Raw genomic sequence first — 19,899 nt, forward strand, 5'->3', positions numbered from 1 at the left:
GTTTGGTTAGGTGATAATGGGGTCTGTTTGGGTTAGATGATGATGTAGTCTGGTCAGGTAGGTCATGATGAGGTCTATTTGGGTTAGGTGATGATAGGTCTAGTTGGGTTAAGCGATGACGGGGTCTAGTTTGGTAGGTGATGAAGGGTTCTAGCTGGGTGGCTCATGAGGAGGTCTAGTTGGGTAAGTCCCTAGAAAGTCAGGTTGGGGTTAGGTCATGCTCAGGTCTAGTTGAGTGAGGAATGTGATCTACAGACAGAATGCAGTGAAGGCATGTGAGGGAGCGTGTGGTACTCATGCATGTGAGGACTGGAACCCTGACTCTCCTGTCACCTCCTCATTTAGGTGATGTTTGCTGAGACCAGGAACAGTCCTGCCTGCACCAAAGTTCTCCTTCTCTTGAAGTAAACAGAGTGCTCCTGTGCTTCTCCACCTCTTCCATCTTCTTTCCCACAGAGCTTCTGGTGTCTGCATGGGTCACAGTTTGACCCGCTCAGTCCAATCAAGTGTGAATGTTCCCTCCTCCCTGGGTCCTTCAGGGCGTAACTGCATATATTCTGAGAGGGACAGTGTTTCTTCTTGTGTGACAGTTTGATACAAGGTCACTTAACAAAATATTTTTTTTTAAAGATTTTATTTATTTGACAGAGAGAGATCACAAGTGGACAGAGAGGCAGGCAGAGAGAGAGAGAGAGAGAGGGAAGCAGGCTCCCTGCCGAGCAGAGAGCCCGATGCGGGACTCGATCCCAGGGCCCTGAGATCATGACCTGAGCTGAAAGCAGAGGCTTAACCCACTGAGCCACCCAGGTGCCCCTTAACAAAATATTATCGCGGACACTTTAATGTAAATTTCACACTAAATGGAAACTAAGAGATGTGTATATTCAATTTCAAGTTTGCCAATCCTGAGTCCATTAATGTTTAAACAGTAATCAGTTACTTGCTGAAGAATTGGAAAAGGGAACGTGAATCCAACCCAAGCACATTAATATTGCCATAAATACATTAATTATTAAATTTCTCATTTGCTCACAATATCTCAGTTCTCATAGTTTCAAAATACTCTTTTGGTGGAGGATCTGTCTTTATAATTCTTTATGAATAGCCATCTAAAAGATGGCTTTTGAGACCAGGGGCCAGTAGATGTTTCTGGTGTGGACCAGATAATAAATATTTGCTTAAGGTGTGTCTCTCAGTGGTCAGCTCTGTCTTGATAGCCGGAAAGCACCGTTGGCAATATTTAAAGCTATGGGTATGGCTGTTGTTCCAATATATATATATTTTTTTCTTTTCACATCAGGGAAATCATTGGATGTGGCCCCAGGTTCCTAGTTGGCTGGCCCTGGTTTGGGTTCAATGTCTTTAAATTTAGCCCCCCACCGAAAGCATGAGCCGAAGGCAGACCCACTGTGCTTGTGCCTACCTTCCATTCTGGTCAAGTACTCTACCTCGCATGCAATATTTGGTCAGTAAATGTAGGAAATCTCTAACCATTGCATAGGGTCAAGGTTCCATATCCAACTCTGGGGAGCCAGCTGATGAAGATGACCTTTGCCAAAAGAGTGCCTGTGTCCATGCTTCTAATGCAATGCCTTAGGGAGAGTAGTGACCTGCCCATCAAGGGGAGGTGCTACCATGACCAGTTTCCCCTCCTGGTTGGATGTCCCCTGCTTTCTCTGGCCATTGATACCTCTTTCGGAATGTGAAGGGTCTTCTCTCCCACTTCTCGCAGGCTCCCACTGGGCCACCTTTGATACCAAGATGGCGAATGCCAGAAGCGTAGCCCGCCAGTGGATGTCTCTTGAATATTTTAAAATGGCATGGAAATTCCAAAATAAGCTCACGCATGTACACGGCCCCAGCTTAGAGAAAGGTGAATTTTATTTTGTCGTCTTTGAGGCTTAGAATATTTAGAGATGGAATATAACTTTCCGGTATGGCATCCTGTCCGACTGTGCACCCCGCAACACAGGAAGACCCTCTGAGCAAAAATCTAACAACCGTGTAATATGCTCTTTCTTCAAGGGAGCCAAAGGTGTGAATACTATCACAGCTGCATTTTCTTGACGTCTGCAACTCTGAACTCCTTTAAGGTGGTGGCGCCTTATATAATCCTTTACTTCACCCCCTGAAGATGTCTTTTGCCATATTTATCTCAGATTCATCTCCAGCTGGAGCCAAAGACGTTTCTGATTTCACAACGTTCACTGCTTCTGCTGTCTGTGTTTCCTTAACTCTTTGTTGTAAAGCCTTCTGCTTCTGGGAAGGGTGTTCCATCGGGGTTTTTTTTGGCGGGGACGGGGGGACACTTATCAATGACACAGACTAATTAGTGCAGGATCAAGTGGTGGGGGGATCCATAGCAGGACCCCTTGTATGTTAGTTTGAATATAAAAATGAAACAAGATAGAGGAAAACAGCATGTAGAAATGTCTCCAGAACGGATTGCTTGGTGATACGTTTTCGTGGAGATCTCAAGAGGGTTGTACCCCAGAGAACACCTGGCCAGCAGCGGCTGGATGCAAGTGGGAGGGTGATGTGAGCCACTCCACCCCTTTAGGACCTGGTCCTCCCAGGCCAGGTGTCTCTCCTGCTGTTCTCATGCCACCTGTCACTTCTCGGGGCTCCAGGAGCTTCCCTCCCACGCCTGTGTTCCTTAGATGCCAACTCCAGTCGTCTTGTGCAGAAGCGCTCCCATGACTCACCCTGGCAGGGAGTTTCGGGTTTGGCTCACCCCACAAAGGAGCTGAACATCTGCCTGTGGTCCAGTTGATCCTGAGTGCTGGTGTGTGGGAAGACAGGGTGTCCTGATCTTCTCCCCGAATGGCAGCCCCATTCGGCGCACCTAAAAATTTGGACTGTGTGCTCAGGGACCCAGTTGAAAACAAGATGCCTTCCTCCAAACATCAATGCACGGCCATGTAGTGAGACACTAAAGAAACCTCATTCACTATTTTAACGCCCAGATGTCACCATCTCTATTTTAACGGCGATGTCCCTCATACACAAAACACACGTGGCCATTCTCCTAAGCTCACGTTTCCCCAGACTCATACCTGTGGAGTTTGTACAGAGTCCTCGATGAGGAAATGGGAAATTCCACATTCATAGAGGAAATGGCCCACGCTCATTTTGGAGCTCAGACCACCAGTGAGTGGGAGGAGGCGGATGTCCACTAAAGTTTCTTAGAAAGTTCTATGTGTGCTCTGACCTTCCTACCACCATCTTTATGCTCACGTGATTCTTGGCACTCTCCCACCCCCCGCCCCATGTTCTTTGTGCCGCCAGCTGCGTCATACCCCAGTAATCAAAGACAGGGACATTCTTCTTTTCGCCAATGCAAGCTAAAGGCAGTCCTCCGTCAGTCAATATGTTGCCTTGGCCAAGGCTGTTCTGGTGGCCCCGTTCCACACCAGGGCTCGATGACAAGCCATAAAGAGCCCCCTTCGAGGTTGTGTTTTGCATCTCAAGACAACATTTTCTCATGCTCGATAATGTCTGGAGGACCTGGCCACTGATCATACCTTTTTTTTTTCTCCTTATAGCTGGAAATAATGCTGGCAAAGCCCAGGAAGCTGTGAGACAAATACAAGAAGAGACTTTGAATGACAAAGGTAGTGTTCTCGAGCCTCTTGGGTCTTGTCCTTGTTCCAAGTTGGTGTTGGAAGCTGAGCTGCAGGCCTGGACGTTGGATCATGAGTGTGGGCGGGTGGAGGCGGCCCTCAGGGGTGGGGATGTCTGTCTTGTGCATTTCTTCTGGGGAATTCCAGTCCCCCTGGAGAGTGCTGAATAGCAGTAAGCATGTCCCAGTGGTAGCATTGCTCTGTGGAGGCATCTTATGATGAAAGCGTTCGAACGCACTGGTTGATTGCATATTTGTGACAGCGGGACCTTGTTTCCATTCCGTGCCTGTCTTCAGGGCTGGGGGGCCTCAGTAGCATGTCTTCATGCTGGAACTGTCCAGTGCAACTGCCAGCAGGTGCGTCTACTAGTTGCCGGTTCTGGGCTGCAGATAATTCCATCATGGATGTGTCTGGCTCCGCCTTGCTCTAGCAAATCCTGTAGTGCTTGCTCTCTCTACTTGTCCATCCTGAGCAGTGGACACCTATCTGTAACCTCGATCCTGGTTGCAAATGCTGTTGAGTACTTTCTGAGCCCTGCTCGTGGGCCTCATGTTTAAGAGAAGGAGATGCACATCAACCATCTTGGACTGGACCCAACCAAGATGGCGCTACGAGTGTATCCCAGACACTGGGGCTTCTCCGGTCTGAGCTTATGGTGGTTCTCCTCCTCCTCCTCCTCCCTCTTCTTCCTCCATTTCTTTTCCTCCTTCTCCTTTTCCTCCTCCTTCTCCTTTTTCCTCTTCTTTCTCCATTTCTTCTCCTCCTTCCTCTTCCTCCATTTCTTTTCTTCCTCCTCCTCCTTCCTCTTCTTCCTCCATTTCTTTTTCTCCTCCTCCTTCTTTTTAAGATTTTATTTGTTTATTGGAGAGAGAGAGAGAATGAGTAGGGGGAGGATCAAAGGGAGAGGGAGAAGGAGACTCTACACAGAGCATGGAGCCTGACTTAGGGCTTGATCCCATGAGCCTAAGATCATGACCTGAGCCCAAACCAAGAGTCTGTAGCTCAACCCACTGAGCCACTCAGGCTCACCAGTGGTGGTTCTTTTTAATAAGGCACGAGAGAGAAGGAAAGCCATGGATGGCAAGTCTCGTGAACATCTGTCTCGTGGAACCCTTATTCCCCACCTAGCTTGTCCAAGGCAGCCTTGAAAGTTGGCATTTCACTCTGTGCACACAGCTGGGGGACGTTCCCGCTGCCCCTGACCTTTGTGGCACGATCCCTTTGATCCTGGGACAGAACGTGGGGGAGAGCTTCCCTGTAGCCCAGGGCTGGTCTGGCTCTTTGCGAAACACCAGGCAGTTGTTGCAGATGGGAGCCAACGCCTTCTGCCACCTGACCTGCACAGAAATGATTACGACAGATGACCCTTGTCCCCGTCCCCATTTACTGTGGCTCACGGAGGTGGCGTTCTCTAACACAGTTGTGTTCTAGTCCTGTACCATCATGGGGAACAGGCTACAAATGCAGATTCCCAGCCCTACGAGGAGCCAGAGCATTTGAGAATGGGGCCTGCATTTCCCTCGGGTTGAAACCTCATGGCCCCGTTACAAATGCACTAGCCCTTGATTTCCAGACCCAACGAGGAGTCTCATGAGAAACCACCAAACCATGTGTTCTTTGTGACTTTTGAAAAATTCTGAATGAATTTTTTTTTAAAAAAAAGGATAGTTTAAAGAACAGTTTGTCAAACAACCCAAGCAAGGAGGGAGCAAAGGTTCATTCCTAAAGTTTAAGAGTTTCACATGTTCTAACAAAGCAGTAAGCAATAGCCCTGATTTGTCAGAGGAAAGAATGTTCTAGAAGTGATTCCTATATGAGAAATGGCTACTGCTGGCGTCCGTGCTGTGTGTTGAGATTCAGGTGTGGGTGTGCAAAGCCCGTGCATTCAAGGGACAGCTCTTTGTCAGCTCCTCTGTGCTGAGTTGGAGGGTAGGCTGCCCAGGGTCTTAGGGTCTACGAGGCAATGAAGGCAATGATTCCTAACCATGCAGGACAGTGTGCTCTCTTCTGGGGGCAGGCATGCCCCTCGCGTCAGAGCTGATGTGCCCTCTGTTGGAGGCTTCTGTTTCTTTTTCCTCTCAAGGGCCACCAAGTAGACCTGGAATTAGCGTCTGGGACATCCAGGCTCTGGGGTGGCTAACCCTGCAGGGGCACATTCGCAGTCCCAGGAACCTCAGCCCATCTCGATGTGCGCAGCACCCCCTCACTGCCTCCTGCTCCCGGGCACGTCCGTTTATGAAAAGAGCAGATCCTTTGTGTGTACAAGGAGCATGGCTGTGCGTCCTTGGCAGAGGTGGCTGGTCCTGCTTTGTTCTTTCTGCTTCTTAGAACTGGACCAGGAAAGGCTCTGAGGAGGGTCACCAGGTCTTGGGTGTAACCTGGCCTAGGAGTGGTCGTGTGGGGTCAGGGAGGCATCTGGACCCAAGCCGGGTGAGCCCTGAGGTGTGCAACATGAGTACCCCAAATGGGGACCCCGTTCAAGGTCATTGCCTCTGTCCATTATGATCAAATGGGTTGATAGGGTGAGCAGTGGGGAAAGAGGTCTGAGTCAGACACACACACACACACACACACACACACACACACACACACAGGCTTTGAAGTGAATTTTGGGTACATTGAATTAAACAAGAAAGTAGCACTGTATTAAATTTAGATCAGAAGCTAAGCCTTTGGAGGTGTTGGTCAGTGGAGGGCCAGGTCCCAGCACGTCAGGCGCAGGATGCTTGGGCTTCACGGGTGGGAGCGGTAGGGCGGTGGTCCATGAACAGACTTTTGCTTTGGCTGAATGTGCATCCAGGCTCAGGGCAACCCCCAGAGACACCGTCCAGACAACCAGGGGCAACTCCCTTTCCGTGGGACTGCAAGGTCACCTTCCTCTCGGCACATCTCCCTGCAGGCAGGTCCAGCTCAAGATGTTCTCCAGAGCTGAGTTCAGAGGGAGACGCTTCTCTCCAGACCAGTGTGGACCCACTGGAGAACCTCCAAAGTTCTCGACCACGCAACGCCAGTAACGCAACTTGGATTGAGGCCCACGGAGCCACACTTACTCATGGATTATGGCTTTTCTGTGATTTCTGTGTTGGGTAATTGTGTCTCTGGATTTTTTAGATTTTTCTTTTCTTTTTTTGAGCCAGCAAGCACACATCCTAACACTAGTGTAGGTTCCTGTGAAGAACACAATGACTTCTCAATGCCTACAGGCTCTCCAGCCTACCTCCTCCTCTTCTGTGGACTTAATGTAAGGTAAAAAAAAAAAAAGAAAAAAAAGAAAGAAAGAAAAGAAAAACTAAACAAAAAACCCCACTAACTTCTTAATTGAATGCTTCATCCTCCTTACTTTCTGGTACTTTCTGCCTTTGAGGTCTTGGTCAGTTGAGATCCTACTTTAGGTTGAGGTGGGAGGAAGCCCACATACCAGCCTTCAACTATTTGAGCTCTTGGAAGAATAAATTTATGAGTGTTTTCAGGAACCGAAGTGATATGGTTCATTTCTCCACTGAGAGATTTTCCCAGGGACAAGAGTTTGAATACCTTATCATCGTATCGATGGTGCCAAAATCTTTATTGCTCTTGAGTCATAACTGCTGAGAAGGCTGTCTTGTTTGGAGCAGATACTCTTCCTTCTAGGACCAAAATAAATAAATAAGTAAATGAAATAGAAAACAAAAATACGAGACCCAACACCATCACAAAAACAAACAACAGAAAGGCATAACAGCATCCCAGCGAACCCAAATGGAAATAGAGTATTTAAATACTATTGAAAGGACTTAGAGAAGGTAATTCTGTTTTGGCTATTTGCCATAGACTCATGCAAAGCCTATTAGAATTAATTCCCTAGTCCTAAACCTTCATCATGATCCTACTGAGAATACGGAGTCTGTGATCTTCTTTATAAGGCTTTGCTTTGTGTTCTTCAAAAGTGTGTTCTTAGGGAGCCTGGGTGGCTCAGTGGGTTAAAGCCTCTGCCTTTGGCTCAGGTCATGGTCTCAGGGTCCTGGGATCGAGCCCCGCATCGGGCTCTCTGCTCAGTAGGGAGCCTGCTTCCCCCCTCTCTCTGCCTACCTGTGATCTCTATCAAATAAATAAATAAATGAATGAATGAATAAATTAATTAATAAAACTGTGTCCTTGACCACTCACCGTCTTTCCTAACATTGTCCCGCCAGTAGTGACTTGCTCCGTCTTTTTTGGGAAGAAGGACCCGCTGTTTGATTCATGGGCTTTTTGTTCATGTCTCATGTCCGGTTTGCTTTCGTTGAAAGAGAACTTTTCCTGTGCCGGGAAAAGCCAGTTGTGTGCACTTACCAGTGGTATGGTTTCTCCTTAGAAATGCATCTTTGATCTATGATGTTTGAATTATCCAACTGACTACAGAATACTTTAATTAGCCATGGAAGCAAAAAATACTATGACGTCAGTTTGGTGTTCATTATGCAAATAGTTATTAGCGTCTCTGGATCGCAATCTGCTGGTCTTTGTCATCTGAGAGAGATTCATATCTTGAATGTAGACCTACCTTGCCTGAGTAGACACCTACCATTTTTCTTCTACTCATAGACTCTCTCATTTTGCAGAATGATCCTTCTGGAGTTTGGTCCATTTGGAAAAACTTGAGTGAGTGTTGATGGCATGGATTTCTTTGTTCCCTCTACCACGTTTGTTTTTCCTTTATGAAGTAGAGTTCTCAACACCCACTACCTATGGTGAAGAGCTTGATGGAAGTTTGTTGGCCAACAGTCAACGGTATCCCCAAAGAAGTTCGAACAATATTCTACATGAATATTTAGGTCCAGCATATATCCAAGACTACTTATCTTCCTTAGTTAACATAAAATGGCCCTTATTGACATGAATTTTTTCAAACTAGAGTCCCATTTTTTTTTTAACCTTTCAATTTTAATTTAACGTCCCAACTTAAGCAGTAAGCAGCCACATTCACTAGCTAGATGACCGCCAGGCAGACAGACAGACAGCTGGTTTCCTGGGGGGGTAATTAAAAGTTTTAGAAGGTCACCGTGTCTTCTCTGAAAGCATGGAAGGAGACGATGAGCACTTTCTGAAAATTTAATCGGCTATTATAGCTCTCACCTTGTTCCTTACATTAAAAGGCTCTTCATTTCTCAGGCTTGCAACGATTAATTTTAACCTTTCGAAACACTAGCAAGGTGAATTCTATGAGAGAGGGCGATTGTCTGCCTGGTTTCCTTAGCTCCTCTATAAATACCTAGAGGATCAAAAAAAAAAAAATCCCACAAGGAAGAATTTTCATCCTTAGACTGCCTGCCACATTCTGCTTCCCCCACCGATAATTTATGCAATATTTTCACTCCCTGCAAGGTCAGTGGCCGTTTTATTTCCCCTCTTCTATTGGATGCTTCTCAAGTGGTTCCTTTGAACACATCTCAAGATGGCCTGTGCATCTGAGCCAACTAATGGGACATCATGCTTGTAACGGTTTCAAAAAATTATTCCAGAAACATTACTTCCATGGCATTTTTCCCTCTGGGGGAAATGAAGTAGATTTTCGTTACTATAGAATAGAAGCAAAGAGTAACAAAGGGTGTTTTGTTTTTTTTTTTAATAAAATGTGGAGTGTTATGTAAAGATATTTTGCACACATCGGTTAGACCCAGAAATAGAACCACATGGGATATGTGGGTTTGAGTAGGCAGAACCCATCATGTTAGTGAGTTAGAAAGTCGTTAGATCCCCCTTGTAGTGGGTGCTGTAAACCCTTATGTCCAGGAGAGTCTCCAAAAGGTACTGTAGGGCTTTGGAGATAAATATTTATATTTCCTGTACTTCACGTTTTATCTTAAATGCTTTTCTCATGGAGCCACTCTGCACTCTCTCTAGAGAGCAGCTGTGGGATTTGCATGGTCCTAAGTATTTATTTGCAGGTAAGGTGCTCCCTGTCTACTCCCGATCTCCCCGTGTGCCCCCGTTCCCTCTTGTAGATCCAAGTTTCCATCTGGGCCCATTTCACTTCAGCCTGATGAACTCCCGTTAGCATTTCTTTGCTGTGGGGTCTGGTCATCACAAATTTCCGTACCTCTCCCTTGTCTGAAAATGTCATTACTTAACCTTCATTTTTTGAAAGCTATTTTCCGTGGTTACAGAATTCCAGGTTGGAAACAACTTCTGACCCCCAGGATATTAAAGTTGTTCTGACATGGACCTTCGCCATTTGGGATGAGAAGACAGCTATTCTTACCATCAATATTTCATGAATATAAGTGTCTTTTCCCATCTTTTCTGTTATTTTCTGTTTTCAGAAGTTTGAGAATATGCAGAGGTATGGTTTCTTCCCCCCTCCCTGCCATGTTTATACTGCTTGGGTGTAAAAGGTTTTCTATATCTGTGAGTAGTTGGATGTGATAAAATTTAGAGAATTTTCAGCCATTTTTTTTCAAAACCTTTTTCTGTTCTGTTCTTTCCATCTTGTTCTTACAAGTCTACGATTACACATCCGTTAGATAGTATGGCACTCTCTGGCATTTACTTCAATAAGTACCGTTCATTTTATCCCAGCTTTAAAAAATTTTTCTGTCTGCTTCATTTTGGATAATTTCTATGGACCTACCTCAAGTTCACCAAATGGTTTTTTCAGTTGTATCTATTATACTTTTAATCCCATGATTGGGTTGTTTGATTACAGCAAAACAAACTGTATTTTTCAGGCTTAGGGTTTCTAGTTGGTTATTTTTAGTTTACCTATCTTTTTGGATGTTCTTCATATCCCCATCCTTGACACCCATCTATTTTTGTAGCCTCTTTAATATGTGGTAGCTACTTTAAAGTCCTTCTCTGCTAATTCTAACATAAGAAATAATGATTTCTTATCATCTCTGAGTCTGTTTCTATTGATTTTTTTCCCTCTTGACATCAGGTTACATGTTGTTGTTTCTTTGCATGTGAGGTGATTTTTGTTGTGTATTAGACACCATGACTGATCCACGGTACAAACCTTGGATTCTGCTTATCTTCCTCTGAAGAATGTTGAGTTTTGTGGCAAGCAATGGTATGACTTGCGGGATACCTAGATCCTGTGGAAGTTCCGCTAGAGTCTGGTTATCATAAGTCTATTTCGTTGTTGCCCTTGGGCCTTGGACGGAGACCTTCATCTTGAGACACAGCCCTTTCTTCAAAGACATAGACCATCTCAGGTTTCAGGTGAGAGTCCAAGATGTTCACCAAGTCCTTCCAACTTGGCAGGATTCAAATGTCATCTTGTCTCCCCAACACCAGGCAGCAGCTGAAATGTCTTTGCTCACCTTTCAGCCTTCCAGCTGCTGTTTGCTTCTGAGCTCCTTGGGTGTCTCAAGTTGGAGCCTTTGAAATTCAGTACTCAGCCAAGGGTCCCGCAGAAGTTTCTACTCGCATTTTGGTGCTCCCCGCCCCCCATGGCCTTTCAGTTTTAAGGTTGTACCTGTTGATTGTTGCTGCCCTAATAGCCCCAAACTTTGACCACTGTCCTCTTAGCTCATCTATTATATTCTGCTCGAGCTCTGCACCTGGGCACCCTTCAGTTTTGGCATTGGACTATCAATTCCAGCTGTCCCAACAGCCCCAGACTCTGACCTTTGACTCCTCAGCTCATCTGTTTACTATTCTGTGTTTGAACAGTGCACCTTGAAATCTGAGACATATCCTCAGTGGGGGGAAGAGGTAAATGAGAGCTGCCTTTGGCAAAACAGGATTTGTGGTCATTCTCTAATAAGTTCATGAGGTTACAGTGAAAAGTTTGAGCAAAAGAAACCACTAAAGTCCTTTATGTTAGCAATCGCTATACTCAGGGGAACAGTCAGCATCATGTTGGGTACTTGCCATGTACCAGAGGAGTCACGTGTCCTGTCCTTTGATGTAGGTGTTATCACTGTGCACGTTTTCCAAATGAGGAAAGTGGGGTCATAAAGAGTTTAGGGAAATTGCTCAATTTCATGCAGTTCACAAGTGGAGATGTTGGAATTTGAACTCAGTGTCCAGGAATGAACTCAGAAATAAGTGAGATCCTTGGTGGTGGGGAGAGGTGGAGGGCAACAGGAAGAGGAAAAGAAAGAAACTGGCGGACAGGAGTTGAGTTGGGTGTCCATTGGCTGGGGTCTTCTAGGAACCCTGGTTTGTATAGCATGGTGTGCTCTGTCCCCAGGAAGGCCTGTTACATACACACCAGCTTGTAGGTAGAGTCTGTGGTGTGAGTGCACATGTGAATGAGGACCAAAAAAGCATTCCATGCTTCCGTCAATGAGACAAAATGGCACCAAGAAAGACATGGTGGTGTGACCACCTCTTCCTATCAGCAGCAACTCAACAAAGGCAACCGCACACTCCCCCAGGGCTCTGAAAATGCCCCCAAGAGCTGGAGAGGGCTCTAGGGTTTTCACAACCCATAACGAGTTCATGGATCCCTCAAATCCAAAACATCACCCCAGGAGGAAGCATAACCCAGGTGCCACTTGAGTTCTGGATAAATATCCATCAACCAGTATGAGATTCTGCTTTCCCTTCTACCCATAACATCTTGCTTTCCCACGTTCTGTCTTGTGGGAATTCTTTCTCTGTTAGTAAACAAACGTCCTTATTTTTATGGTTACCTACTCTTCCGTTGTGGAGATATAACAAATCATTCATCTCATTTCTTATCAATGCACATTTTTTATGATTATATATGCTCCATGCCCTTGGATTTGTATTCTTGAACACTTTTTCACATCCCCCTTGAGATGTATTCTGAAACGCAGAATGAGGAGTCGAACAGGAATGGAGTGATGTTGGCAGGGGGTTCTCCAGGACGCTGGCACCAATCATGCTTTCCCTTCTACCCCCCTGTGTGTTTTCATGCTGAACTGCTCATCTGGGTGATGATTAGGCCACTTGGTGAAGCTGTGTTGGCCTGAGGAGGACTGGCAAGGGTGAAATATGACCAATGACCTAGGACGTGGATATTGCCATGCCTTGCTTCAGGACTCGGGGGTAGAGATTGCTCTCTGCCTGGGTGATCTGGTCGTCCATCTTCACGTGCCCTGAGCTCACCTTATACACTTGGAGCTCACCTACATGTTACACCGTGGGGTTGGTTCAGCCTTTTTCTCCTTCCCTAACTTACATGTCATCACTCCATAGCCTAGTATATACTGATAAACTCTAGGCATGAAGGAGGAGGACTTTCCATGGAGTTTCGGTGTTTGACATGCCAGTCCATCCATCACTCAACATCATTACCATAGGTGTGGGCTTTGCCAATCGGGCACCTGCCCTGACTCATCCTGTTCTGAGTTCTTAATTGATGTGTTTTCACCCATCTGATGCTGGAGAGATAATGAAAGCATTGATGTGATGCCCCAGGATGGCAAGGATTTCCTAAATTTTCTGTCTTAGAGTTGGATTCCTATCTCTGGTTTTCCGGGGCACACTTGTCTATAGGAATCTCACCTTACAGAATGAGCCTTCTACTTCAGAGCAAATGTTATATGTACTCCGCTCATGAGATTAAAGGTGAGAATACATTTTTAAAACGTCCTTTTGGAAAATAAGTCACAAAAAGCCCTCTTACCTGTAACACACATTCTTCCTTTGTACCTGGGGGTGGGTAGAAGGCATCGCCATGAAAATTGCTTGCCTGACAGCTGTGGCCAGACCTGGTTGAATCTTGACTTTTACTAAAAAATATTCACCTTAATTTTTTGTGGTGTTTTAGGCTTACAGAATATTGAGCACATAATTCAGGGAATGCCCAACCATGCCCCCCACACCCTAGTTTTGCTGATTATTAACATCTTGCATATTTATGACACATTGGCTATAATCAGTGAACCAATATGGATACTTTATTGTTAATGAAAGTCCACACTTTACATTAGGGTCACTTTTGGTGTTGTGCATTCTGTTGGATTTGGACAAATGTACGGTGACGTGGATTCACCATTATGGTGCCATAGAGAGTCATTTTATTGCCCTAAAAATCTTCTGTGCTGTACCTGGTTATCCCACCCTGCTGATCCCGGGCAACTACTGATCTTCCTACCATCCATGGTTTTGCCTTTTCCAGAATGTCCTAGAGCTGGAATCATAGAGGATGTAGCGTTTTCAGGCTGGCTTCTTTCCCTTAGTTACAGGCATTGAAGAATCCTCTATCTTTTCATAGTTCTGGAGCTCCTTGGTTTTCACGCAGAACCTATATTTTTATTAAGGACAGACTACCCTCTACACATGATTCTGAGGGCTCATGAGTAAGCACACATCAAGCTAGGTGGTAGGGGGTTTACACAAGGAGGATGAGCGGCTGTGCATGGTGTTTTCAGTTTTTGAAAATCCAGCTTTCGTGTTACCTCGAAGGATGGTTAGGGTCAGGGTCTGTCTATGTGAGGTTTAGGGTCAGGGTTAGGGCTAGGGTCTGAGATAGGTTCATGGTTACGGTCTAGGGTTAGTGTTAAGGTTATGGTGAACGTTAGGGTCAGGATTACTGTTAGGTTCATGGTCTTTGTTAGAGTCAAGGTCTGGGTTACAGTCAGGGTTCGGGTCTAGGGTTAGTGTCAAGTTTAGGGTTACGGTTAGGATCAGGGTGGGGGTTCGCGTTACGGTCAGGGTCAGGGCTGCGATCAAGGTAATGGTCTACGCTTAGTGTTAAGGTTAGGGTTAGAATCAGGGTCTAGGGTCACATTAAGGTCGGTAAGGGGTAGGGTCTGGGTTTAGAGTTAAGGTTAGGACTAGGGTCCTGTTCAGGATTAAAGTGAATTTAGAGTTTTAATGTTGGCGATTGATGTTAGAATTATTTTTTTTTTCTTATGGTTTGTGTCAAGCTCTGTGTCAGATCAGGATTGGAATGAGGGTCTGGCTCTGGTTTGGGGGTATAGCTAGGGGCTGGCAACTTGGAGGTACGTTAACATCAAGTGTTGGTGAGTGTAAGGTTACAGATTTTGGGGGTGGCAGTGCTCTGATTTGATCGTCCACGTCTGAACCCACTTTGGGGGGAATCCCCACCTGGTGTTCAACTACTTATTCTTCCTGATGTCATATCTGGATGTATGTCTTTTATCCAAACATCAAGCCCCTGACACACACCCTTGTTTTGCAGAAGTCCCTTCTGGACTCTGAGTTAATTTTTGTCTCCGTGGGTGGAGGGTATCCCCTTGCCTCCCTGGCTTCAACGCCCCAGGGGAGTGTCCGCACGGGCTCGGAGCTGAGTTTCTGATCAGGCATCATGTTCTCTGCAAATGGGTCTTGTTGGGAAAATGTCTCAGTGTCAGCGGTACTGAGGACGGGGTTGTTTTACAAGTTAATTACCCAGAAGATTATCGTGTGGTTTTGGTGGTGCCTATTGTACGCACTATTTAACAGATAAGAAATAATGAATGTCATTCAAGCAGTCACAAGGGGGCTTTGTCAGCTCAGCGTGAGCGCCTTATCCTGGCTGCCTTCTGGTGTGTTGGTCTTTGCGACACAGACCTTAGGTCATAGATGGTGATGGGGGCCTCTAACAGCAATGCTGGACCCATCCTTGGAGGGCCTTCTCCTGCCCCAAGAAGGAGGCCCCACTCTTGCAGCAAACACCCCCCGCCCCATAAGACATTTATCAACTGCTCCTTCCCTGCTATATGTCAGGCTCTCAGATACACCTCTTTCCAGCCTTTCCCTTTATTCAGCAAACACCTCTGTATTCTGCTACAGCCCTGAAAACTATTAAGGTCCATTAATAAAGCTGGCAGCAAGGTGGAAATTGGGGGCTGTTTGCTCTGTTTCTCACAGCCTGGAGCTGCCATGTACCTCGAGCAGGGGATCATGCCCTGGGAGGTGCCTATAAGGGGAAGGAGAAAAGGTCCCCACTGAGGTGCTCCTTGCTGAAGGCAAGCTGACCCCCTTTGCTCAAAAGAGCAAGACCTCAGACCATGCAGTGCCTCATTTCCCATTGCTAGACATTTCCAGGTATTATTATCACTTTTTTTAGGGACTGATGGTGACAGTGGTGAGGTCTGAGCATGGTCCAGAGCCTCAGTGGGGCGGCAGGTGCATTTGAGGAGGTACAGATCACTTGTAGATGCTCCTCTGGGCTGATCGATGGCCCCCCAAGAAGATAATATTGATGGATGGATGGGTAAGCAGCATGTGGTCCGTGCATAGAATAGAATACGACATAGCCTTGAAAAGGAAGGATGCTCTGCACCTGCTATTATGTGCATAGACCTCGAGGCCATGGTGCTGAGTGACATGAGCCAGACACAGAAGGACAAATCCTGTGTGATTCAGTGTATGTGGGGTCCCTAGAGGGGTCACATCCATAGAGCCAGAGACAGAGAGTAGATGGTGAGGCCAGGGACTGGGGACGGGGGTGGGGAGTTAGTGTTTCATGGGCCAGAGCTTCAGTTTGGGGAGGTGGAAAGTTCTGGAGATGGGTATATATTTTACCACAAGCTTCTTGCTGTGGGGTCCCTTTGTCCATCCTAGTGGCCCCATTGAATGGGACCAATAATAACCCCATAGTACGAACTCACCTAGAGTGTCCACAGACATGTTGCCCCCTACATGGCTAGGGGCTTCCTTGGGAGTGAGCCAGGCACCTGAGGAAGGTGCGCCAACAGGTCACATGATTCAGGTTCTGGTTCCTCCTCTTCCAGGAGAGAATGGTGGCATGGAGCAGGTAACCCTTTTCTCCAGATGATTCTTTTCGAGGAATCCATCCTCCCCCTACTCAACGCTGGGGTCCCTTTGCATGTCTTTGGTCTTGCTGAGGTCTCAAGAGTTGGGGGACACTCTTCACCCCCACTTTTCCTCTGCAAGTTCTACTCATTGGGACTACTCAAGTTCTACTCAAAGGGACTTCATGTCCCTTTATCCATAAGCTTGGTCCCCTAGTCAACAGGGAGGTGGGAGGAGCCCTCTTTTCATATTTGCTTTTAATGATTAAAACTTGGAATTTCCACATGCCCAAACACATTAATTTTTCTGAAAGCTGCCCTTCTAAAGCACATAGATAGAGGATTCACAGCCAGGAAGATAGTATTTTATAAACAATAAAAACAGAACCTGTGGCATTTCTCTTCGATCCTGCCATCTAAAGAATAGAGCCAAAGAATATTGAGAACATTTATACAGCTCTAAGTTCTTGAATTAGTAAGAAATGGGGGGAAAATTGTGTCTGTGCGTCCCAGGACTGAAGTAAGAATTAGGGGCAGGGATATGGAAGTATTTGTGCAGGAATAAAACACAGAGTGGGAACAGAGAAGACACAAACAAGATTAATAATCATTTCCTTTTAAAAAAATGAAAGAATAATAATTCACCAAACCATTATTCATCTTCCGCCATCCAAGAAGAATGAGAACAAATTAAGTATGCCTTGGAACAAGAAAGGAAATAACATCTAATAAAATGTGATTTAAATTTGGAGGAAGAAGCAATTTATTCTTGACTCTGGGCTAATATCTTTGATTACCAGTTAGAAAAGGATGCTTATTCCGAAAAAAAGTGGAATTTTCCCAAATTGATACTGAGAGAAATGGAAATCCCATACAGATCAGCAGTCTGTTGAAATACCAAATGTCAGAGCTCTCCACTAAAAAGGGTTCTTGCCTGTGATGGAGTTCCTTTACACTTTTCCTAAACCTCCAAGAGTGATCTAGACCAGAGGTCTGCAGACGACCACCCTGGGCTAAAGCTGACCCTCCACTTGTTTTTACAAATACAGTTTTATCGACACACAGGTGTACCCTTTCATTTACTTCTTGTCTGTGGCTGGCTGTTCTAGGACAAGAGTTGAAGAGTTCAGCCCACAAAGCCAAAAATATTTACTCCCTGGCCCCTTATGACCGAAGTCTGACAGCCCTTGGTTTATGTCATTCAACGTGACCAGAGCCACCAAGCTTCCTCTATGTGTTAAATAGAATAAACTCCATGTGTTTTCTTCCCAGATGGGCAATTTCCAAAGCAAAGTCATAGACCAACCCTGCTGACCAACCCAGAGACAGAATATCTAGCTTCACGTTAGCAACTGGGTAGACTCATAGGTTCGAAAATGCCCCTTGATGCGAATACATCTTCATTCACTTAGAGAACGATAATAGGAGTACATTTCTGAAGATAGTAGTAAAGCATTCAGGTAATTCCAAATCCATTAATTGGTAAACGTCTGAAAAATTAATTCTGTAGCAGCAGCTGGGAGGTGGAAGGTTCTCTGTCTACACCGGAAACATGAATTGAGTGGATAACAAATGGGTTTCCTTCCAACCCTAAGGCTGGTAGATTGATTCTGCCCTACTGGGATAAAAGGACATGACGATGGTCCACAGGTAAGGGCAACTGTAACCAATTGGTGATGGCTGCTGTGGTTATGGGGGAAGGACTTTGGTCATACGCCACATTCTTGCCCTTCTGGCGAGTTCTCTCATAAACTCAATAAACCATTAGTCATTTAAAGCATCAACAACCACCAGCAGCCCCTCTAACTCTTTAAGACCATCAGGTGTGTCTGTATTCTTGCCAATGTGGAATTCACATTCTAGCTGGAGAGGCGAATTAATGCAAGGATAGCCTCGTCCATAATTCTCAGTGAACAGAATGATGATAAACACTCTACAGCCATGTTCTCTCAGCAGCTGTCTTAAAAGATGTGGTTGCATCCCCCACCGTGATGCTACCATGTCTAATTTTCCAGCCACCAATTGGTTCATTCCTTGCAGCGTCTTCTTTCTTGACTGTCTCTTCAATGCTATGTCCCTCAGCTTAAGCTTGGTGCTTGAGCCCAGCGTCTCTGGACATTGCATCCATGATCATGGTGTTAGCTCGCACTGATATATTTTTCTCCAAAACTCCTGGCAGCTGGAGCTCTCTGCCTGCTCAGCACATTCAGGACTGAACTCAACCTCTTCCTCCTCTCTGTCTCATTCAGTCAATGGTGCCATCACCTCCCAGTGGGAGGCAAGACCCTGGAGTTTCCCCGATGGTTTCTTCTACCTCTCCATTTTTCTTTCTATGTTCAATCAGTAACTCAACACTTTGTGTCTACTTGGTCAACATCTCTCAAAAATACCCATTCTGTTTCTGTGTTACTGCCGCTACCCCACCGCAGGTCACACCCGTCCTGGTCCATAACATAGCCTCCTTGCTGGCCTCTGAGCTCCCAGGTTCTCGCCAATCTGCACTGCCCAACCTGTAGTCCAGAGTCCTGCTACTGCCTTACCTGTGTAAACTCATGTGGGTGGAGAACCTTCCATGCCTCCTTTCTGTGGCTCCACATGTGCACACGTTGTCTCTGCTTCTTGGCTGTTCTCTTCCTGACCATCCAAATCCTACTCACCGTAGACTTCTCAGTAACCACAGAGACCCTAAAGGAGCTGTCCTGAAGTCAGGTGCCTTCACTCCTTGGTCCCATAACCTCTCCCTTAGCACCTACCTCACACATTGTGCCATGGTTTGTCTACATGTATCATTGATGTCCCTGGCTCACAGCATGGCCCCTGGCACATCAGAGGCACATGAAAAACACTGGCTAACAGTAAAAAAGTGTTGGAGAACATCTTGTACATTGGGGGATCTCAGTTAAGGGCAACTGCTATGATGATGACCTGACCTTGATGGTTATGATGGTCATGATGGTGATGATTGATGGTGATGATGATGATGATGGTGGTGGTGATGGTCACGTTGGTGATGATGATGCTGCTGGTGGTGATGATGGTTATGGATGCTGGTGATGATGGTGATGATGATAATGATGGTGGTGATGGTGGCAATTGTGGTGATTGTGACGGTGATGATGGCAATGGTTAGTGATAGTGATTCTTGGTTATAATGGTGATGGTGGTAATGGTGGTCATGATGGTGACATTGGTGGTGGTGATGTTGGTGACAGTGATGATGGTGATAGGTTGGGGGTGTCAGTGTTGGGGTGTTGATGGTGATGATGGTGGTGATGGGCATGATGGTGCTATGTCGGTGGTAGTGGTGGTGATGGTGGTGATGTTGGAGATAGTGCTATGTTGGTGGTGATGGTGGTGATGCTGGTGATGGTGATGATGGTGCTATGTCGGTGGTAGTGGTGGTGATGGTGGTGATGATGGCAGTGATGGTGATGTTGTCACATGATGATGATGGTGCTGGTGATGGAGATCATGGCAATGGTGATGATTGTTGCTCTCTAATCCACCACAGCTATTATCATATAACATCACAGAATTTGGGAAGTGATGCCCAGAGACTACTGGGTTTCCCAGGAATGCCCAGCTATCTGCTGGCGCTTAATTTCACAGTCTGTCCTCTACTGTATTCCTTTTCTGCT

At 45.9% G+C, this 19,899-nt stretch overlaps 1 protein-coding gene across 1 annotated transcript in view; it reads left to right on the top strand.

The window, feature by feature from the left end:
• The window catches only part of LOC111157095 (dehydrogenase/reductase X-linked), a 149,699-nt gene that overhangs the window by 30,105 nt on the left and 99,695 nt on the right, over positions 1–19,899 (top strand). The window contains exon 3 of the mRNA XM_022518331.1: positions 3,546–3,614. Within this exon, the coding sequence (XP_022374039.1) occupies positions 3,546–3,614 (69 nt within the window). The remainder of the gene's footprint in view (positions 1–3,545; positions 3,615–19,899) is intronic.

The sequence above is a fragment of the Enhydra lutris genome, unplaced genomic scaffold (assembly GCF_002288905.1).
Source record: "Enhydra lutris kenyoni isolate GAN:26980312 unplaced genomic scaffold, ASM228890v2 scaffoldscaffold52, whole genome shotgun sequence".
NCBI classification, from domain to species: Eukaryota; Metazoa; Chordata; class Mammalia; order Carnivora; family Mustelidae; genus Enhydra; species Enhydra lutris.